Genomic DNA, 23692 nt, shown 5'->3' with positions numbered 1-23692 from the left:
TTGAGTTTTGCCCTTCAGCAACAAGTCTGATATATTAAGCATTCCTTTGTTAATCTAGTCATTCTGAAAGTGGACACCAACATGCATCAACAGTACAACAGTAAAATGACACTATGTAATCCACATTATAATATATACTGTATATATGTAGATATATATACATATATATATATACTGTATTTTCCGCACTATAAGGCGCACCTTCAATGAATGTCCTACTTTAGAACTGTTTTCATATATAGAGTGCACCGGATTATAAAGCGCATAGAATAGAAGATATTGCAGTCAAACGTTTGACTGGGGTTGCGTTATGCATCCACTAGATGGAGCTGTGCTAAAGGGAATGTCAACAAAACAGGTAAAGTCAAACTTTACCAATTGATCCATATATAAGGCGCTCCGGATTATAAGGCGCACTGTCGTTTTTTGAGAAAAATAAAGGCTTTTAAGTGCACCTTAAAGTGCGGAAAATACGGTATTTACATATATTGTAATAACTGGAAAACAAGTCTGCATCACATCAGTCCAACAAACGATTCCCAGAACACAAGTTTAACCCAGATACAAATATTTGAAACTTCTACACCAGTCACAAATGTTTGTTGTTTCTTTGGTTTAAGAGCCAGTTTGCAATAGAGACTGTGCAGACGTCATGTGACTCTGTTTGTTTACTTCGCCATAGTGGCAGGAAAAGCCTCTGAAAAATTCCCTCAGTAGCAGTTTCAAATCATCAGAGGTCACTAAACATCTTAGATCCTGGAGATGGAGCAATATATCACAGAACATGACCTGAGTATTGAAACAGCCAGAGTGGACTTAATTCTACACCTGCACTATTCCAACATCTTCAACTTTCCGATAACCTTTCATCGTCCTACTCCAGAGGATTCTTAGACAGTGTGATAGGAATGTGTGTAATATACACAATATATGAGTTCATTTACTGTTAATTAGCACTTCATTTTCTACCTGGAATGAACTGATTACTGCATGTTTAATTGCTGTGATCCCACAGCATTTTAGAACTGTTATGAACTATGAAGCTGTTAACAATACATTTAACGAGTCATTTCAAAGATAATGAAATATTGTCATTAAATAAATATCACAAGACTGTGTGAGATGGGTACGAATCAAACATGGCGGTGCGCATGGAACCAAAACATGCCACAGGGCATGCAGTCAACCACACTACATGTCCAAGGTACTGGACAGGACAGGTTAAAAAAATAAAATAATAATAATAATAATAAAGGGCCCAAGCATGACTCTGCTAAAATGCTTTTGCTGATTTCTATTTACATTTTTACAGTCAGTGCATAGTGAAGCGTGCAACATATAGGATTTTTGGATTACATTTGTATCTGTCCAGTGATTTTACATATCTGACCCACACACCCTGTCATGGAAATGCAAGTCAGATCAGAGTGTACCATTCTAAACTGCACTGAGGCGAGCGTGACTGCTCTGTACCTCTTGTCCACGTCCCTCCAGTGGAAGTGTGAAGTTGTGTTTGGCGAGAGTAAATCCGAGGGCTCGGCATGTGTTTACTTGGCAGTGCTCTCTGTTTATAAAGCTGAGCCACAGTGTATTATACCAAGCCGGTGTTGATCAAGGTCTATTAACTGCCTTTGCCTCATTTACCAAAGACAAACACAAGCTTAGCTCCAACTTTGAAGACACAAACAATCAAAACTCCACATTCTGTGCTGTATGACAGCAGGGGAGCATGTGGGTGGTTCTGAGCTGGTTTGTCTTTTTCCAGATTCTAATCAATAGTATTGTGTTAAATGTAAACATTGTCTTGGACAACTTGTTTCTTAAAGCTGGCGTCTTTCATGACAAAGCACAGTTTCAACCATTTACTACTGAACATGGTGTTTCCACCTGTTATCTGTGTGTCTTCTGAATGATGCAGCCGCACACAGCACACACTTATAAATGGAAGTTTATTGGAAATATATCATTTCCTGGAAAACAGTGACCCTGGTCTTTCACTGTAGATCTGTAGTTGTGTTACAAAGTGTTTTTAGTGTTAGCCAAAGTTGTAGTTTGGTACAAAATTGGTCCACATTTTAACAGGTGGCAGTGGCACATTATAAGTATAATGCTGCAGGGAAACAGCAGAGGCAGGCACAAAGAAACTACATGCTAGTAAACAAGGCTCACTGTGCATTTTGTTTCTACATGTTTAAATATACACATGAAGAAACACAAGTTAAGGTAATCGGAAGTTTTAGAAATGTGTAAAATTAAGCCAGACTTACAGTATTTTGAAGGCAAATTGTAAAATTAGGACCCATCTTTTTTTTTTCTTGAAGGTACATTTGAGTTCTTTGAAACATTGACCTGCTTTTAATTCTTTACTATTGAATGCAATGTGGCCAATGTGGCAGCTTTAATAAAATGCAGGGCTCGTGTATTAAAATCCCAAGAGCTCCACAAACTTCCCTCAAGCCGAGGTCTTGGTGCTTTATAATGTCCAACAAGTGTAGTTGGTTAAATGGTTTAATCCACTAAAATCTACAATAATCCAATAAAATCTACATATATCCATGCGCATATGTGTGTTAAAGTTTTAAAGGAGGTCATATCAGTCAGCAAAGTGTGAACAAAGATGACTCACTCAGTCTAAGTACAGGCGATAAAACGTGATGTTGACTTACGTGCTCATTGGGACGTCACAATGCGCTAAATTCCTGCAATTGTTGTCTCGCTGAGCTCCGCTGGTGAGGGCAGTGGTATCCGAAAACCGGAAGTCAGCGAAAAGTTCTATTCTTGGCTCCACAGTGCAGCACAGAGTCCTACACAAAATTCCAGCCTCAGAGGATTTATCTGTCCAGTGGATACATGTTATATATGACAGCAATGTGCCTGCTAGAGCCTGTAAATGATCACTTTTCCAAATGCTAACTGCTGTTAGCTCTCAGTAGCCTCTGTGGCTGATGTCATTTTAAGGTGGACATTTAAGGTGGACCTAAAGAGATAATACTAAACAGAGCGTTGTGAACAGGGCTGTTTTGGCAGAGTGATTGAACTTCTGTGGTGCTTCATCCTTATGTTATTTTGACCAAAGCATGTCACAGACATGTTCATTAGGACACCAGGGAACTAAGTTAACTTGGAAAAATAGGATATAATATGAGTCCTTTAAATCCAATTAAATCTAAAGTTGTTTGTCAATTTGAAGTTGAAGACACAAAACGAACAAAAAGATAAATAGAGCACTTAAGATGCAGGTATAAAAATATCTTCAGTAAGTAGCTGTAGGTTATTGGACTTGCTTGAGTTAAGTTATCTTAAGTCAATAAATGGCTCCTCACTATGACACTGGGTAATTGAGACCAAGTCAACTTGTAACATACTGCTCCTCAGAAACTTTACTATTGGTCCAGTGACATGATGTGTGATTCTGTGTCACCTGAAGATGAATCAATAATGGAACTGGCTGCAGACTTTGAAGAACAGCATCTCTACAACTTCATTTTGTTGTGTCAATTCACAGCAACTCTGATTGATTACACTCTGGTTGAGCAGTCGGATGAAGTCTGTAGTTAAATTATGTCCCTCGTTGGTGCTGCCGCTGCTTAAAGTAGTGATGTTGTCACTCAAAGTGTCATAACTCAGAGGTCGTCAAATGTGGAAAAACGTGTCCTTTGTAAACAATAGCTTTCAGGTGAGTTTACAGTGTTGTCAGCTGAATTTATGCTGACATTTTTTTTTAAAGAGATAAAACACCTCAGTTCTGCTGAATGAACACAGCTCACACCAAGACTGTGAAATAGTCTTGTTGGGGCGAGCACTTAGAGGATTAGACACCCATTACAAGACACTGGATTAACACATTGTAGACTTGGACTGTCCCTTTGTTGGCTCTGTATTAGCCACTCATGTGTAGTAAACTATTATTTTTTCCTGTTTTCCTTTTGCATTAAACGTATTTTCCAATTAAGCTGACGTAGCCACATCTCCCTCTGTGCGCTCATCTAACAGCTTATTGGTACTAATGCAGATTCTCCACATTTCAGTATTTGTATTTGCATAAAAGAAACGAGAGGCACTTGTTGTTTGTAATTAGGACGAGAAGTTTTGAGAGGCACTTCATGGCCGCGCACACAGAGAAAGTGTCTAATATGTTTTCCCTCTGCAGCAGATTTGTCGTTTCCTCATTGGGCTTGAACAGGCAGATGAACGGGGAACGATTATTGTTGACAAGTTCAACGTGAAGTGTTCAGAGCCCAGAGAGAGAAAGTGGCATTTCAGCTGTCCTAAAGGACACGCTGAGTGAGCCATGTATCAGTGAGGCGGCATTTACGCCTTATTGGGTAACTTGTCGCTAATCGATGCAACAGCCTCACAACATAAATCTCCTCTGTTGTTTTTATGTTGGAGTGACTGCTGTGGGAATCTTTTCTCCAACTTCCTCTTCAGCTGAAGACTAATGCATTATTTCTTTTCTTTCACACCAGCACCAGCAGTAGCTGTGTTTGTGTTTGCGGTTTTCCATCCACACTCATGTCAGTCCCATTCTTGTGAAAATACCATCATTGAGGCTTAAAGTTACTTGGATTCAAGGCAAAATAATTTATGTTACACCATTTAAGCCCCTTTTCTATGAGCACAACACGGTTATTTTTGTGTTTCCATTAGCAATAGTACCTGTTTCTTTTGTACCTGCACTGGTGAGGTTCCAAGTGAGCTGAGCTGATGCTACGTGTGATGTCGTCAGACGTGCTGTCACAGGAAGAGGCATGAGCAAGACGTCCGACACAAGAGTCAAAGCGAACAAGGCCGAACTGTAGATCAGTTTAAAAGACTTAAAGGGACAATATGTAGTATTTATGGGTTTATATAACCCAAAATCCACTTTTTTATACATATTATGTGCTCCTGCATTGTCTAGTCGCTGTATAATAGTTTTTGTTTCATTTTCGTAGTGTTTCAAAAAGTCATGTAAAATAACATGGTCGCAGGCCGCGGTTGCATAGCCACTGTTAGCAGAGAGACGCCATGTTTCTACGGGAGCCTGTAAGGACAAACGCAAGAGAACAAATCAAGCGTCTCTTTACTTGTAGCTGAAGTCCCGCCTCCTCTCTCTCCGCTTCGTCTGCTACGGCCCCGGTAGCTCCGCCCTCTCCCTCACCTCACGAACCTCATCTGCTGACACGGAGAAAGACGACGAGGACGACATTTGACCCTCTGAGGATACTGTAGCGCTCAGGGAAGGGAGGGGGTGAGCAGAGGAGCAGGTCTTTGTTGTACATTTCAGCCTCTCCTCTAGATGGCACTATAAACTACTTACTTCCCCTTTAAAGGGCACATATTGTGCAAAATCATTTTAGTACTTATATTTGGGACTCAGGAGGCCATACCAGTCCCAAAAATGTGAAAAAAAACAAGACTCAGTCATGTTTTAGTGGTTCCACTTAGTGTAAGTATAGGAGATAAATCCTAAAAACCTATTTCGGTCCAGTGACTGTCAGACAGAGTCTGTGCTCCGGTCATGGAGGAAGTTCTGAAAAAATGTTTTTAATTAACCGATTCTAATGATTTACTGCACTGAAAACAACTGCTTTACAAGTCACTAGTTTGTGTGTCACATATAAAACAAAGTCATGGCAGTTTCATGCAGCCGTGCTATGATGACTCCGCCCACGTTGAGGAGATACTATTGTAAAGGGAAACACAACCGCGAGGCGAGTCGAGCTGGGACCGTGTAGTGGAAACACGGCATTAGAGACTCTTCCTCTTCTTTACAGAGGCACGAAAACATTAAGAAAAATAGAATTGATAATAAAGCGCAAGGCAGTGAAAAGTGCTTTCTAAAAAAATTAGATAATAATTTTAAGCACAACATTAAGAAAACAACTGCTAACTGCAATCTAAAAGGCAGTAAAACAAACAAAAAAAAAACAAATAAAGGATTAAATGGAGGTTGTGTATAAAATGTACTGATAAGCTGCAGCAAAACGATGTCTTTTAAGAGCTAATTTAAATGAGCTGATAGTTTTAGCACACCTTTATGTTTAAGGTGATTATGTGAAGGTTTATTCCAGAGGTGGTGAGCAGGGTAACGCGCTAACACGCTATCCTCGTCAACCAGAGAGGTTAGAGTGTGGACTCCACTCAACCATGTAGCACGAGATCCTGTAAAACAGCTCAGATCAAGGTTTTTTTTAAATTATTATTATTATTATTATTATTATTATTATTATTATTATTATTATTATTAAACCAGCTTCTTTTATTTTTAGCTTCTTCTGAAATGTGTTTTTCTGCTTTATTTGCTCCGTTAGTTAAGCATCTTTAAAAAGGCCCAGTTTCTGCAGTGAGGTTTCATTGGGAGATTCACACTGAAGAGCTAATCCTTTTATATGTGGGGGAGAATATACAGTTCAGGCAGAACTGATGGTTGAAAAAAAAAGTCTACATTACCATTTATAGTTCAAACTTAACGATGCAAAGTCTCTTTGTAGAACAGTTTTTCCTGTCCATCATCTTTTTTTTTTTAGTTTTTACCCGAATGCCATTTCTTCACGGTGCTTTATTTCTTCCCAGAGAGAAACTCAAACTATAATCTTGGGCACAATTATAAGATTCATAACCGCAGAATAAAAATATCAGTGACAGGAACTGAAGGCAGAGCTGCTGTGTGTGTGTGGGTGTAAAGGTCAGAGTGAATAATGGACAAAAATGAACTGACTGATGAACTTGTTGACAGAGATTAAGGTCACTGCGACCTCTCATGTCCATCTCCTTCTCGTGAACGCAATAAATCAAGTGCCTGGAGAAAATTCTATTACATGTAGCACATTCTGTGAAGGTCGTTCTCTGACGAAACACGAATTTCACATTGTAATAATACAACAAATGGTAGTTATTTTATATCCAATGAGGTTCGATCAAGTCAAGTTCATCAGAACGAAATACTGTTCAGAAAAAACACACCATACCTCAGACAAATTGGAGAAGAGAAAAATCAAATTGACTACAAATTCTACTTTGTACCAACGTTATAATAGTTTTGGGATTTCATTAGTTTTATTTAGTTTTGACTTTTTGTTTATATTTTGGAAATGCTTAGTGTAGTTTTATTAGTTTAAGTGTTAGTTTGAGTTTTTTTGTAGTAGTTGTCGGGTGCAAGATTCAAAAGGGTCATCATAAATGCAAGATGTGCATCATTGTGCTGAGGTTGGATGGAGTTAGTGTGCAGTAGGGTACAAAATATAGCCAAGAGACAAAAGATACACGAGGACATAAATAATAATAATAAATAACCCTCACATCAAATTGCTGGTGAGTCAGGAGCTCGATCAGAGGAACAATGTTATGTTTGACTTTCATATCCTTATGTCTCACATTGTACACAAAAACAAATAACAAATGTTTTATTGTGAATGAATGAATGAATGAAAATGCTGTCTTAAATTCAACCTTTCAAAATGATAAATACACTTCATATGAACCCAAAAGATTGTTGACATAAATGTTTTTTTAATGTAGTATATTTTGTTAATTCATTTGTTTTCGTTGTCTATAAAATCCTTTCGTTGTACTGTGTGAACAGAGTTTCTGAATACATGTTATTCTTTGTTGTAAATATGGAAAAATATTGAGTTTTCTTCTATAACACTGTCTTGTAATGTCGTACGTGTACGTTTTATAGTATTGATCTACAGTACAATTATAATGTTTTTAAAACAGATAGAGTGCTTAAGAGATACAGGAACAATAACTAATTGAACCCGGACAATAAAAATGCTGGATGTGAATTTGAGTAATTTTTTTATAGAACAATAAAACACTGACACTTAATGACAGAATCTGAGTTGAAGCATAAATACAAAAGGGCTTAGGAAGCACAACATGCTTCTGTCTGCTTTTATTGCCACAGGACAAATGAGCACCTACATTAAACTTTGTTGTTGTCATTATTGCTGTTTTTATAGTCAGAGAAAATAACTATTTTAAACACCACGATTGCATAATGTCTCCTCGGGCAACTTTGTCCCAAACTCAGATAAAAGACAGCTTTAAATTGACTTTTTAACACGTGCTGTTAAGTATGCGCTTAAACATGTTCATGCGGTTTATTTGTCACTGTTGATTCATATGATAAATGTCTATCTCTACGTCACACTCACCATTGTTAACTCTTACCTGTTATTCAGATTGCATACGCCGCTGTGGACTGTACCAGAGGACAGAATCATGAGCTTTGTAAGCAGGAAGGAGTGGAGGGTTACCCAACATTCAACTACTACAACTATGGCAAGTTTGTGGAAAAATACAATGGAGATCGTGGGGTAAGTTGTATTTATTATCTTACTTGCTATTAAGTTTACGTAAAGGTCGGGTTGGGAGATCTTGGACCAAACCATTCAAACGCATCACCGATGTTCACTCTGGTTTTGTATCGCTGAGCTGAAACGATGAATCAATGAATCGATTATTAATCGATTACTAAATTAATCGCCAACTATTTTGATAATCGATAATCGGTTTGAAGCTTTTTTCATTATTAAAACAAGATTTCTGATTGTTTCAGCTTCTTAAATGTGAATATTTTCTTGGTTTCTTTGCTCCACATAAACAAAGAAATCATTAAAACTGAATCATTTTGGTTTGTGAACAAAACAAGACTTTTGAGAACATCATCTTTTCCAGCTTTGACAAACGCTGATCAACGTTTTTTAACATTTTCTGACATTTTATGAACCAAACGATTCATCGATTAATCGAGAAAATAATCGTCAGATTAATCGATTACGAAAACAATCGTTAGTTGCAGCTCTATTTGCCAACAAAACACCTGTTGTTGTCACCTTTTCTGCAAGAACATTTAGCAAGCTAGCATAAGCTCTGCCGTTGTTTTCTGATGCACGATTAAGGCCTCATTATACTTCTACAACTGCGTAATGCGTTATCCAACTGCGTAACCACGGACACCCCTCGAGACCTCATAGTTCTCCGTCGTGGTGCCGGATACACACTGCAATTTCCCGCCCGATCAGTAGGGGTCGCTACGAAAGGTGCTACCTCATATTAATCATCAGGGCACCCACCGCATTTCTGTCGATGCCACCCAGAGACTGACTGAGGTCCAATAGCAGCCCTTGTCGTCTTCGTTGTTCCTTGACAGAGTGACGGACACTTACAAAATATATTCTCTCTCCAGTGACGTAGAGGGCTCTCTCCGTAACTGACGTAGCACTTTACGCAGGAGTATAAATCGGGCTTTAGTGCACAAAGAGGGGTACGTGCAAAGTGGTGGGGGTGACAGGCAGATGGCACTTTGATTTATGCATCACAATCCAATTAATGAATTCATTAGGTCAGTTCAATATGATTGGATGGTGCTTTTGCAGGCCTGTCCGTTCCACAGGTGACTGACATTCCTCAAGTTTGTGACGATGCATTGATTTATTGAGGATTTTAAACAATACAGTAAACAAAATGCTCCAGAAAATGATCTCCCACCCAACCTTTAACTGAACTCATAGTGTACATTCACAGTACATGTAAAGATAATAATTGGAATTTTTCTAATGTCTGGGTGACTTTTTTTAAATTTCTCCACAGGAGGCCGGCTTCATAGGTTTCATGCGCAGTCTAAGAGGGCGTGACCAGGAAAAGGTTGTCAAGAGGAAGGAGGATCTTTGAGGTTGGCGTGCGAGGGAAGGAAGGGGGCGTCGCACTGCACAGTTTGTCATTGCACTGTGACCTTTGACTCTGACAAGGGCCCGATCCGCACTGTCGTGGGAGACTTGATGACCTCAACGAAAGGCTATTTTTTTAATACCGTGGTGATCACGTTTGTAATACCAACAGATTACCTACAGTCAAACCAACCACTTGAGATTTTTTTTTTTTTTTTGTCCCGATGGATATTTTGGGGCGGAAATACGCAGAGGAAAAAGGTGATTTCATGTTTTTGCCCAAACACTGTGACTGCATTATGTGAAAAGCTACACCCTATACAGTATCTATGCAATACTCACCCCCACTTAGGCATGTGGGGGTCAGTATGACTGGCCGGCACCTATGGTGGTTAAAGATGGACGCTACACCGTCTATTCATCCACAGGAGTTCGAATCCAGTTCCATCATCCCTGCTTTTTTGTCTCTAGAAGAGACTCTGATTATTGACAGTCATGTGTTCAAATGGTTTCATACTAAATTGTCATGTATCATCCAGATTATAGCTTTTTTTAATCCTCACAGATCAGTTCAATCACTGAATTCTAACATCTAAAATAGCCAAAAGATATGAGAAGTGTTACTGTTTGTAATCAGGTACTACAGCAATGTGAGGTAAGTGAACTCATGGTCATCGAGTCAATATTCTGTTTGGTTCCAAACTTTCATGATCACTCGTACATTTGTTTGCTCAAAGGTGTGGCCTTACAAATCTAAGAGATAAAATTAAAATGCTGGAATTGTAGAAATGTGAAATAACGATAAGTGGGAGGGAGTAGTAAGTCAAGAGCATGAAAAGCCAAATATTCACGCACATTACCCTTAATCTTTTCAGGCTTTCTGCGTCCACGTGAACTGTAGTGACTCTTTTCACCTCTTCTACTTCCTGTGCTGTTCAGTCAGAGTGGGATTTCCTCAATTAGGGCTTATTCACACAAGCACGGGAGACACTTAAGTATATTCATGCATGTTGATCATAAAATGTCCACAACTATCCTCCATCCTTAAAAATCCTGTTCTCACACATCATTCATGGAGGTGCTGGAATCATTTAGACGTCTGGTTTACACTTAGGGCATTCAGGGTTTTTGTTGAAGTTTAAGGAATCATATTTTATACCTTCATGTTTTTTGCATCTTTTTTTTCTGCTGAACTGAACACCAAGGAACCAAGAGCAAAGTCAATGCACCGGCCAGTTTTTCCCTGATCTGCATTTGCCTGCCACACCTCAGCCTTTCACAGCTTCATGTAGTTTGGATGGTGATCTCCAATGCCTTCCATTGTATTTAAGGTAATGACTTCACAAGTGGAATCCCCAGACACTGTCCCACAACATCACTGATGCTTCAGAGCCATCGTTATCACCTCCATTGCAGTTTTTTATTTTTTATTTCAATGCTTTGCTCCTACGCTGAAACATGTAAAGGCTCGACTGTAGGTGTTCCTGTCATTATTCACGACTTTCCCTCATCATGAATATGGTTCTCAGGGATAGCGAAACACAATTAAAGGGAAATAGTTTGTTTGTAATTATGCATTCCAGCCGAATCATTTTGAGCCCTTAGGTCACCAAATCAAATACTGTTTGTATCCCATGACAAGAAATGTACTGAATAGTCCTTTTTCTGTGCTATATCAGAATATCATGTATGAAGAGGAGCTTTTTCTCAGTAGATGTTACTGAACATTGTGATTCTTAATCCCACATGTTCTGGCTGGCACCAAACACCTTTTTGTGTTTAGTGTTTAATGTGACTATTAAAATTGAAGTGCTTTTTTTTTTTACCCCTTTCATTCCAATAGATGTTGACATATCGCTGTAATTAGGTGTTTATTCTCCTCATACAGGGGAACGATTACCTTTGTTCACTTTGTTCATGGGTTTTCCTTAGAAATCTTCACAGTGTTTGTTGAACAATAGAACAACCGTCGTCGCTCTCTAATCCCAAAGGTTTGTGTTCTGTAGGGACATGTTTCACACTTATGCCAAGAAGTCATTGTTGCCTTTGTTGATTTGTTTTTTTCTGTGCCCAGCCATATGTACAGTTTTGCCCCTTGCAGTACGGACCTTGCAAGATTAAAACAAATAAAATCAAAGATTTCCAAAAAACTCTTCTCCTTCTATTTGTTTTATACACACGCACACACACATATATATATACATATACGTATATACACACGCACATATATGTGTGTGTATATATATATACATATACATACATATTATTAGCTGGTCTTCTATATTAGTGAGCTGTCAATGAGTTTAACTCATGCAACATGTGTATGTAATGTTCAAGCATGTCTTGAATAAACCTGGCGTTATAGATGTTATTTTATTGTTCAGATATTTATTGATTAACCATTATGTTCTGGTTGTGGCTTTATTAAAATGTGGCCATGAGACGTATATTAATGTCACCAACAGGACGATCTCTTGATCATATGATGATGAAGACCTCCTTGTCATCACTGTTTATTGATACACCAACATAAATGCTTCAATTATTATTGTCACGATCAACCACCACAAAACACCTGCATCTCAAAATGGACGACACCAGTTTTACACCAGTCTTTTTTATACTATTGTGTTATTGATGACCTCATATAATCTGTTTTTTTGTCTATTTCAGATCATAAATCCCTGTTGAAATGTTTTAAGTGAAATTTAATTGTATAGACAACAATTTGTGTTCTAAGGAATATTCTAAGTCTGAGAACATGTTCTTTTAAAATACTACACGTTTGGCATAATGAAATAAATATAAGTTGACCGTGTTGGGTGACTGGGCTGACTATTTTTATTTTTTTTTGTTGGTGCCTGTTTATTTTGACATTTTCCTCAGTTCAGCATCTCAGAGGAAAAACAAACAGACCCACGAGCAGAACTCAGCAGAACTGACACTGATGGCTTTATTATGATAAATAGCTTGGAAGTGGCACATGTCCTAGAAGTGACCAGTGCCACATCAGTGAGCGCAGTTGTGAAGAGTCTCACTTCCAGAGCCTTTGTGCTTCAATGATGACAGACCTGTCAAGTACTGAGAGGAAAAAAAAAATAAAAAAACTATTAGCATTTTAGCATCAAGGTCCTGATAAACCCGTGTGGAGCTGAGTCTTCACAGCTTCGACCTCCAATCTCAGTCTAGTTGAGGAGTGACTTTTTGACTTTAGTTTCTTGCAGGGTCACACGGGTCAGTGGAGATGAAGTGCTGCTGTTTGGATGCATGTCGTGTTCAGCCACAGCCGGCTGATTAATACCACATGTGCATGGACAGAAACACCGTCTCAATCCTAATTTAAATAAAGAGGATTTTCAAAGGGGCAGAACATCTTTTCTTATTTGTGAGTTTACTTCATCGCAAGAGTTTTAACCTGTGAATGCAATGGAGGGCAGTTAATACTAAGTCATGGTCGGCTGGGATTCAAGCACCATTTAGAGGAGCCATTTTCTTTTTATGGATAATTGTGTTCTGCTCAGGGTTTTATCTGTGTCATGTCAGTGTGATCTCAGTCTTCCCTTTCCTTTGTTATTTTTTTCATACAAACCACACAATCTTCCAGTGTCTGCTTTCACTACCTGCCGTTGATCTTGTTAACTTGGTTTTTTTTTGTTGTCTTTCTTCTGTTCAATAAGCTTACATTACAACAAATTGGCCCAAACACCAGAACAATGGAATAAATAGGCCTCAGTCAGAGCATCTGCTCCAGAGAGATAAAGATTTCTTTAGATCATTTCTCATGAAGCAGTAATCGTTTGCATTCTTTGCTGCAAGATCTCTGTGTTGACTTTCTGTGAAATCTAATGGAGCTGTTAATCAACACTGAGAAGAGTAGTGTCTTTTTAATGATATTGCTAAAATAAAGTGGTAATGAATGAGGAGAACGGCCTTGATTCATTTTATTTGACGGCTACACCCTGTAGGCAACTTCCAGCTGAATTAACCAGTACATTCACTATCAGTTATTCACCATCAGTTCTGTTCAACACACTTTCTTCACTCGTGTTGAGGATGTTGCATCTGATTTGTCATTTTGCATCATTACATTCAGCTGTTTGACTGTAACTGTAACTCCAGCCAATGAACAAACTGTAGGTCTCTTATTTTTCTTTATTTTATCGAGAAATGCTTTTCTGTATCCTGTGATCTTCTATAAAATAAGGAAATGTCCTGTTTTTTTTAGTTAGTTTGGTTCTGTTTATTAAAAAATAAATAAACTAAGCCTGTACTTGCAGCTCAACTAATTAGCAATCTCAAGTACTTGAATTAAATCAGAGGAGGTGCAAAGGATATATTTAGAAAATAAGGATCAATGTAGAAGCTGCACAAATCCTGTAGCTCCAAACCTGAAAGAAACACTTCCCATAATGTGTATGTCCCCATTTCCACAGAGTCAAGATAGAGGTCATTCAAACACAGAGCCTGAAGTTTGTAATGCAGACTCACTGCAAACACTGTACAGTTAAAATCAATACTTTATTGCTAAATAACTGTCTGTATTTATTATTTATTCAAGTTACAAATATTATGCATTATAGATGTAACCTGGTCCGCGATGGTGTTTCTTGTCGGGTCAGACCTGCTCACACACCTTCATCATGCACTGCTTCAAAAACACACCCTCAGAAAAAGACTTTGAAGCACAGGTGATTTCTTCAGCCACAATAAAGCGAGCTTTCACTGCCACGTCATGTTTGGTTGTGACTTTTGTGAACACATTCTGCTGCGATCACAGTCTCAATCTCAATTTCACTCGTCGCATGATGCGTATACAATGATGCACTGCGATCTAGTGGCAGGATTGTGGGAAATGTAGTTTATGGTCAACGCACGCCTTAAAGCAGCATAGACCTATTTTAACACAGATTTTTAAGACCAATTAATCACTTGCGGGGCCACATAAAATGACGTGTCGGGCCACATCTGGCCCCCGGGCCTTGAGTTTGACACGTGACCTATAGCATGTGGAATGGATTATCCACAAACTTTAGGCCAAGCTGACATTATTCATTCATCATTTACAGCCAGAGTCAAACTCCTCATGATTGTGTCATGTAAATGTTAAAGGAGCTATTATGAAAAATAAACATCAGCAACAACAATGCTGTTTGAAAATATGGTCAAATGTAATGTAAACAGCTACACTGGCATCGATGTTAGTGTGATTTTGTGGTATTTAAGCAGGATAAACATTCAAGATTTAAATGAAAGCGTGGCATTCAGCACCATCCTTGTTAAAATCTGTTGTACTTTGTCCGAACTCTCACTTGAGAAACTCTAATCATATTGGTTCTTGCGCAAGACTTTTGAATAAAATATTTTAAGGCTTTCCAGGAAAGTAAAAACCCTGCAGTTGAACCGAGGGAATGTTGGGAATGTTTATTTTTAGACACGTCAAGGTTCTCAAGAATGCATGAGCTCAAAGTTGAAATGTGCAATGATGACATCCCGGGAAAGAGGAAATTTTCACTGATGCATCTGAATGCTGATGTGTTTGCACGTCTGTTTTAGACGGTGTCACTGTTTAGACACAGTCATTCTGTCAAAACACTAAACACTTGCTGAGACCTGTGGCTATTTATCAACTTGTCAGCAGCAGCAGACATCCATCATCTGCTTTCACTGTGTGCCACTGTCTCACACACACACGCACACACACACACACACACACACACACACACACACACACACACACACACACACACACACACACACACACACACACACACACACACACACACACACACACACACACACACATTCTTGTACTTGCCACATACTGAGGACTGGGTTGCTGACAAAGTGAGGACCAGCATTTCCACTTTATAAATCAACACAATTACAAATATCTACTTCATGAATGACATCTATATAGAACTACTGGTTGCAGTACCATAACATGTCTGCAGGTGGAGCCCCAGAGCAATAAGGGCTGGAAAACATTTTCGATTATTTATTTATTTTATTTTTTATTTTTTTGGTCCAAAATTTGACAAAAACGTCATACTATACTATGTCATCCAAAAGTTGAAAACAATTTTGAAAAAAAAAAACGGGTCCAAAATTTGACCAAAATTTTTTTTACCCAAAATTTGACAACAATTTTTTTTACCCAAAATTTGACAGAAAAATGTTTTACCCAAAATTTGGTCCAAAATTTGACAAAAAAAATTGGACCCAAAATTTGACAAAAACGTCATACTATACTATGTCGTCCAAAATGTGGAAAAAAATTGGACCCCAAATTTTTGGTCCAAAATTTGACAAAAACGTCAAACTGTACAATGTCGTCCAAAAGTAAAAAAACATTTGAAAAAAAGATGTGGTCCAAAATTTGACAAAAAAGTCATACTACTATATCGTCCAACATTTTTGACAAATAGTATAGTATGAGTATGAATATAGCATGTTATAGCAACCTAAGGAAGTGATTTCAATGAAAACAAAGTGAGGACCGGCCAAAATTTCCTCACTCCGTAAAAATGTCCTCACTTTGTTGGTTAAAAACCCTCACTGGTCCTCAGTATGCTGCAAGTACAAGAACACACACAGAGAGAGAGAGAGAGTGAGACAATAGTACCTATGCAATCTCAGGGGAAATTGCATAGGTACATATGAAGAATGAGCTAACAGTACTTTATTGTTTTCATTTCCTCTGGCCACAATTAGTTTTTGTCCATATTGTGACAGGAAATACAATGATGATGCCAATGAAATGTCCTGTTTTCGGTCCGATTTATTAGAAATGTCATGTTATTTATTAGAGACTATCTATCTATCTATCTATCTATCTATCTATCTATCTATCTATATGACAGAAGAACAGAAAGTTTGCATTTCTTATAAACGAATAAAAACAATTACAGTATCGTTTTTTAATGTATTTATTAGTTGTCAAACAAAAACATTAATTAATGTCACCTAATTATCTGCTCACAGTTCAAATCTCTTCAGCCTTCATTCATTTGTAGACGTCTTTCTTTACCCACAATGCAAAGCGAAACAGCCACGTAAACACAAACCTTCGCCGCTGCTAATGCTTGCTAGCTGCCTCTGCTGCTCACTATACACTCACAGAGCAGCCTATTACGGGTGCCCACACTATGCTACACTCACTTACCAGGTATCAAATGCCAGATTTACTATTTTACTTTGTCGGACATGCATGTTTTGTTCAGTTCTGGCCGTAACATAGCTCTGAGATAAGGGTTTACACAGCAGCTAGCCGATGGCTAACGCTAGCATAAGGGAAATGTTGGCTAACGGGAGCATCTGTTAGCCGATAACGGTGGCTAATTTGCTCCATTTGACTAGCTTGCAGGTTTCCCTTTTTTAAAGAAAAAGACTGATAATGTTATGAAAACATAATGTTAATACATAACACTAAGCTTCTGTGTCGGGCCTTTAGCAAAAAAGCGCTGCGTTTAAGTAAAGTTTACGGTGCTTCTCACTCCTTAGCTAGTGATGTGCAGTCCCAGCTGACATCGCTCTTCTGATAAGTTAATGTTTTAGTGACTGAATGTGATAATGACGGTGTGGTCTTGAGTTTGGTTTGAAGCTATGTTATGTTAGCGCTTAGCCACATGTGAAGTGAAAGCGTGTCGTCACGCAGTCGCTTCCTCCGTCGTTAATGTATTCAGAGGAGCTGTCCGTGGTCCTTACGGTGGACCAACACAGCCACTGACGGGTTGTGTTCATTGCGTAAATTACACCTGATACAATTATGTCAGTGATCACAGTGGAAATAAACCTCGGGAAACACACGCTAAAGAATGCACAGGTAATCACTACAACGCCACCGTGAATCCGTCAATGAGGCTTTAACACAAACGGTTAGATTATTCAAGTTTTACATGTCTTAAAAAAGTCAAGTCTGACTCACTCGCAATGTCATTAAAGTGGGACAAAGTAGTTATGAGTCAGACTGCTTGCAAATTAGATCAAAGTCAGATCTTTTCAATTACAAGTGATCAAATGTAATTTATGTGTGTCCAGACCTAACCAGTGAAGAACTTGACACAAGAAACACAAGTAAAAGTCACGACATCCTTTCTAACGGAGATTGTTATGTATTGAAATGTCTGCTGTTATTTTCATTAGCTGGCTTTGCTGCATCACTTTCTGACATACTTGTCTGTAGTGTTAAGAATGATGCATTGCAAATAACAATTTGAAATCGATTAAGTGCTCAGACCGATGCATATCTGTTGAATCAGATGTTTTTTTTCTGTTAAGTTTTTTTTTTTAGAAAACAACATATCTTAATAAATCAAATATAATCAGATTGTATCTCTGGCATACTGAGCAAGGAAAACACAGCATAAGATAAATTAAAACTAATTTTAACACTGCCAACAATTCATGCAAGTGTATGACACATTGAGTTGACTGTTAATAGACTTTATACTCTCAAGCTAGACTGCACCTTAAAAGCACACACTCTTAACAAGCTTTCTTCACTGTTTTACATCTGCTTGCAGGCCTTCAGTGAGATTGACAGAGCTTTAAGATGTCAATGGTGTTGTTTGCCTCTGTGGTTCGGGTTGGGGACGGCCTTCCTCTCTCTGCATCCACCGACTATGAGCAGGATAAAGAACTTCAAGAAACCAAGAAGCATCTCAAAGCTCTCTCCAAAAAACTCGGCCAGTTTCCTGACCGCTGTACCCTTAAGACTGGACCGTACAATGTCAAGTAAGTCTTTATGGATGTTGATTTAAAGTTTAGATGTTTTGCCATTACAGGGTCCTTCATATTCAGTAGAAAAGAGATTTAGACTCCTTTTCTCTTCTTGATACCCAAAGCAGGTATGATGAAAAATGTTTTTTAACAGATTTTTAATTTAGGTGTCTGCTTTTCTTAAAGGCTCAGACGGTGCTCGGGGAAATGCTTTGAATTGCTCAAGCACTAATGTTAAGAGCTAATTAGTCTTGTTAAAACAAAGGACATGGTCGCAAGAAAGCTTCCAATCGACCATCAGTGAACTGTTAAAAAAACAAAGCCTTATAATACTTGAAAGCCTGGAGCACAAAGGGGGAGGTCAATAGACAGTGAAGGCCAGGAAGAGACTTGTTCATTTCAAGTTGTTATTATTGTTTGCAAAACGGCAAAGTTCATGTATATGTTTTTTTAACAAGATAATTGCAATGAGAGTTAAATGTTGTACTTTTGTTCATTTAAGAAAGAGAGGAGAAACATGAGTAGTAATAGGAATTCAAAATACTTGGTATCACTGGGCAGCCTAAATCAGTTTTCTTTTAGTCCAGAGTGAGTTTATGATTTATTTTCTGATTGCTTTTGTATTGATCTGTGTGACTTGTCTGAAGACTCAAGATAATGAAAAACAGATTTGTCCACAAGAAGAACACTTGTGTTGGTGATGCACTAGTTGAAGCTGAATAATGACTTTTTAGAAGGCTCTCTAACAGCGTTTGTGGCATTGATGTTGATTTCTTTTCTCAAGGCCAGTGAGCTGCTAAGACCTTCTATTTTATCCATTATATAATGTGTCAATTTGGGATCTTTTGGTGTTTTTTTGCCTTGAAGTTTAAATAAAAGGATACTGCTTTAAAGGTGTGACATGTAAAATGAATTACATTTGGTCCTTTTGAATGTTTGACTCGTGTGTCTTTTATTGTGAAGCCTGGCCTTGCAAGGTATTATAAACTAACTTCATTTACCCAAAGTGGCCTTTCTGTTATCCATAATACATGAATATCACCTTTCATACAATGGACTCGAGGGTTAATTCGGAAAATATATTTTTTAGTTTCTCAAATCTTGGTGAAACTAAATGCCACAGTAGTATCAGAAGTGTAAGTTGATTCTCTTCCTTTATCTGATGTAGCTATGCACCGACATGCATTAACATATATCGTATCAACTTTTTTGTGTCTCTACTATGTTCTGTGTCCATGTTATTGTGATAATCAGCTTTCCCTCAATTGTATTTTTCTGCTATTCAGATAAACTAGAAGTCATTCTACCAGGGGAAATTAATTTGTGCTCAGTTTAGCAATTAACACTACAAGGCTCACAGATAGTGTCTGCTCAGGTGCATATAAATATTGTGTGTCTATTTATTGGTGGATTTGTGATAATGAGACGGTCGGCACAACTGTGCTGAAATAAAGTTCTACTGTGTTTACAGCAGCAGCCTACTTAATCAGAAATGTCATTGTTGTTTTTTATAACATGCACTGTTTAGTTCATTATGTCTTCATTGTAGTTTCCCAGGGTTTCTGTGTGAAAATAGATTAGTAAGTAATCTGATTTTTGTGTTTCAGTTTCACAAGCTCACTAGGTGTCGGTTATCTGATGGTGTGCACTGCAAACTACCCTAATGTGCTGGCCTTCTGCTTCCTGGATGAACTGCAGAGAGAGTTTATTGTCACCTATGAACCCAAAAGAATCAGCGGCGCTGTGCGGCCATACTCTTTCATTGAATTTGGTAAGCTCCATAGTACGGTTGAGGAAGCCTTTTAAAACCTCCAAAGAATATTTTTAAAGATTATTTTAGCATTTTTACAGAGTATAAAATAAATCTTGCTGTAACCTCTTTCTCTCAGCTCCAAACAATCTGTTTATCTTTCTTGTTTTGCTCCCTGTGTTACGAACCGCTGTGATCCATCAGACACCTTCATCCAGAAGACCAAACAGCGTTACAACAGCCCTCGTTCTCTGTCCACCAAGATCAACCTGGCTGACATGCAGACAGAGATCAAGCTGCGACCGCCCTATCAGCTCTCCCATGAGGATCTGCGAGCTATCAATGGGTTCTCTGTGCCCACATCCTCCAAGTACAAGGGCATAGGTAGGACATGAGCTGCTGCTGCTGCTGCACACATACTTGATGCAAACATAATTCAAGTATGCATAGTTGTTGTTGTAGTACACTTGAGTTTCCCATCTGAGGATAACTATGGTGTCGTCTCCTCTTAAAACCACCATATACCACTGTTAATATAGGTCAAAAATGTTGTTTTTTATATTTTCCACTCCAGTCATTTTCCTTCACCAGTAGAACATCTAACATTTAGAATTTTCCTAGAATTGTTCTATTTTGAATATGCTGTAAATAGCATTTTAAATAATTTCCCTTCATTTATAATCTCCAAACTATACATGACTGGTGGTCAGAGTTCTGTTGCGTCTCTATGGTTTAGATCCCGTCACCCTTCAGTAGCCTCTGAAAACAACCCTCTGATAAGAGCCGTCACACTTCAGCTGTCCAAAGCTAAGTGATGCCATAATGGGTCACTTAGAACTGTTGTGTTTCGCTTGACATCCTCTCCTCCACTCTTTGTTTGTTCTTTGTTGGTTCTTGCCTTTGCCCTTGTCTCCCTTTTCTGATAACATAAATAATTTTGTCCTGGGGGTGAAGTAAGATAATCTGATATTAGGAATGGGTCAGAGGATTGAGGAAAGACAGTGTATGCTGAGCTTCGTGTTTCTATTGTGGGATTTGTCTTTTGTACATTGCTTATACATTTTATATACATATGAATAAATTATATAATTTTTTCTTCCATACTTTCAGCCCCCACACAGATGTTGGAGCCAGTCACTCTCCCAGGCATCGTGTCCTGTGTGCTCAGTGTCCTCTGTGGAGGCCTGAACATGCTGCGAGGAGTCCACGCTATAGAGAGCATTCTGCAGGTAAATGATTGAGGGGAAAATGTGACTTTGTAGTGTCTGGCAGTCATAATGGCACTAATAATGGAAGTAACCAGAAATGGAGGTGGAGAAAGTGAAGGAATCCATCACAATCCATCTTCATTGACAAACACATCCTGTACTTTCTGTGCGTTGTATGTCTTGTGCTTTGAGCAATTATTCTGAAATTGATCATTTCCTGCTCTATCAGAATTATTCTTCTGTCATACAGCCAGTTAGACATATTCTCTTTACTATGTTCATTTCTTGAAAATGTCTCAGTAAAATCCACCAAACCAAAAGAGACACTGGAAAAAAAAGTCTCTGAACTGTCTTATAAGGTTTGTTTATAATACCCTGTCTAGACATGGATGACTAAAAAAAAAAACTTTTCTTTATGCTTTTTCTTCCTCTCTGCAGAATGACGATGAAGATTTTAATTATGTGATTGCCTTCTTCCTCGGCACAGCAGCCTGTCTGTATCAGGTAAGTGATAGTCTGCAGTAAGAGCAGCTCATCACTGGCTGACTGGCTGACTAATGGCCCTGCACTTTACAGCTCAGCAGCTTGTCAGCTAGACTAACATTAGCTCAATACCTTTCAACCCCCCTCCTCTTCCTCCTCCACCACCACCTATAACATTTTCATAAGCTCCTTTTGTGCAGCTTTTGATATTTAATTCCTTTTTGATTTTGTTTTTTTGGAGCCATACAAAAATCTGCTGGAAATTGGTAAATTGATGGTGAAAACACAGTTATCAGACATACTTTCTTACACATTCGTCAGACGTATTGTTGCTCAGGACATTATTGATTGCAGTGTGCCACTGTCAATGTCAGTCACACAAAGTGTGTAGCATTTAAACCAAACTGTGCTTCTCTGCTTGCAGTGCTACCTGTTTGCCTACTTCTCCGTCTGGAGGAACAGTAAGTCCTTCCTGGCATTTGCACTCATCTGTCTGTCCAACATGTATCTGTATGAACTGAGGAACATGTGGCAGATCCTCTTCCATGTGACGGTGGGCGCCTTCATGGCGATGCAGATAAGACTGAGGCAACCGCTGGGCAAAGCGCCGGACTATAACGTCTGACACAAACTTTAAAGGACTAAAGTGGACTTTCCGTCGGATGTCTCGCATATGCCCTGGAAATGCAGCAGAAGACGGCGCTACAGCTCTAGCCAGTCTGAGGACGAATCAGCAACCAAAAAAATGTTTTCAGCGGCACAATGGTCCTTGTTCAAACACAGCAGATCTGAGCTTGAAAGTCTGCAGCAACTTTGAATCAGGCTGCGGTTTGTTCGCCATTTTTAGATAAATATTTCTACGTTCTTGCTTCCTGTCATTGCTGCCATAGTTTAAGTCAGAGTCTTGCAGTTTATCATGTTCAGTTTATCAAAGATCAATTCTTCCACATTTATATTTTACTTCGAGGAATGTAACTGTTTTTATTCAAAGCTATTTTGTGAAACCTATCAAAATACATCAGTAGTAGTAGTAAGTGTACTAAAAAACAAGTTTTTTTTTTTTTTTTTTTAAATCAGGATATATTTGTTACATGTACAAGGCTATGATGCATAACTCAATCCCAGTGAGTCAAATCTAACCAAACAAAATTAAGAAATGACTAAAATTGTAATTAAATGTACAATTTGATATCGTTATCTGACATTTTACCCACGTTCTGCTTTTATCCAGTTACTTTATTCATTTTCTTACTGTCACATGCACTTTTTGAACATGTCGCCTTTGTAACCTGACATGATGCACGACTCTGTCTTGATGTAGAACTATGCAATGCTGCCTCTTCTACATGTTTCGCGTTCAGTTTTGGCGTTTTCTGTATTCAGGAGCCAACTGTCATATCTGATATTTGTCATTTTGTGGACAGCTAATTTTTTTTGCTATTTATTTACCGATTGTTCACTGGCATGTGTTCAGTTAAGATTTACATAAATTGTATATGTTTTATAGTCACTTTTTTTTATTAGTGTTATTGTTGTTATTTTGCATTTACTTGACACAAACTCCTGCTGCAGCAGACGCCAACTGCCTGCTCGTATTTATTCCCTACTTGCTCACCTACACACCCTCCAGGATGTGCCACTGTCAAGTGACTATGTTAATGAAAAGTCTGTGTTGGCAGCAGTGAAGATACTGTGATGTAGAGGCCAGAGGCTGTGTGTGTCATCTGAGCAGCCTCTGGTTTGTTTTTCCCCCACCGAGCCCCTTGGTTAAGTCATGGCTGTATCTGCCAGTTAGTAGGTCGGACAAAAATGTTCTCCTTGCTTGTGTTGTGGATATTAACACAACATTCACATTTAGAATTATTACATGAGTT

General features: G+C 38.5%; 2 protein-coding genes across 2 annotated transcripts in view; both read left to right on the top strand.

Annotated features, from left to right (window-relative positions):
* The window catches only part of pdia5 (protein disulfide isomerase family A, member 5), a 52999-nt gene extending 42743 nt beyond the window's left edge, over positions 1-10256 (top strand). Inside the window, exons 16-17 of the mRNA XM_083889232.1 lie at positions 8172-8306; positions 9583-10256. Of these exons, the coding sequence (XP_083745358.1) occupies positions 8172-8306; positions 9583-9663 (216 nt within the window). The 3' untranslated portion in view covers positions 9664-10256. The remainder of the gene's footprint in view (positions 1-8171; positions 8307-9582) is intronic.
* A 6480-nt stretch (positions 10257-16736) lies between these two features.
* On the top strand, positions 16737-23492 carry sec22a (SEC22 homolog A, vesicle trafficking protein). The gene is made up of 7 exons (XM_083888839.1): positions 16737-16824; positions 18182-18392; positions 19985-20148; positions 20332-20511; positions 21238-21356; positions 21774-21839; positions 22243-23492. Exons 2-7 carry the CDS (start codon positions 18211-18213, stop codon positions 22441-22443), a joined length of 912 nt encoding a protein of 303 aa, XP_083744965.1. The 5' UTR covers positions 16737-16824; positions 18182-18210; the 3' UTR covers positions 22444-23492.
* Positions 23493-23692: the final 200 nt, after the last annotated feature.

This window comes from Microchirus variegatus (genome assembly GCF_963457635.1).
Source record: "Microchirus variegatus genome assembly, chromosome: 5".
Taxonomy (NCBI): Eukaryota; Metazoa; Chordata; class Actinopteri; order Pleuronectiformes; family Soleidae; genus Microchirus; species Microchirus variegatus.
The sequence above is the reverse complement of the archived record's forward strand: the minus strand, read 5'-3'. Positions and strand labels throughout refer to the sequence as shown.

Coding starts and splice junctions, on each gene's coding strand:
- sec22a (XM_083888839.1), top strand. CDS start 18,211: ATGTCAATGGTGTTGTTTGCCTCTGTGGTTCGGGTTGGGGACGGCCTT. Junction 20,149..20,331: donor ATACTCTTTCATTGAATTTG/GTAAGCTCCATA, acceptor GTGATCCATCAG/ACACCTTCATCCAGAAGACC. Junction 21,840..22,242: donor CAGCAGCCTGTCTGTATCAG/GTAAGTGATAGT, acceptor CTCTGCTTGCAG/TGCTACCTGTTTGCCTACTT.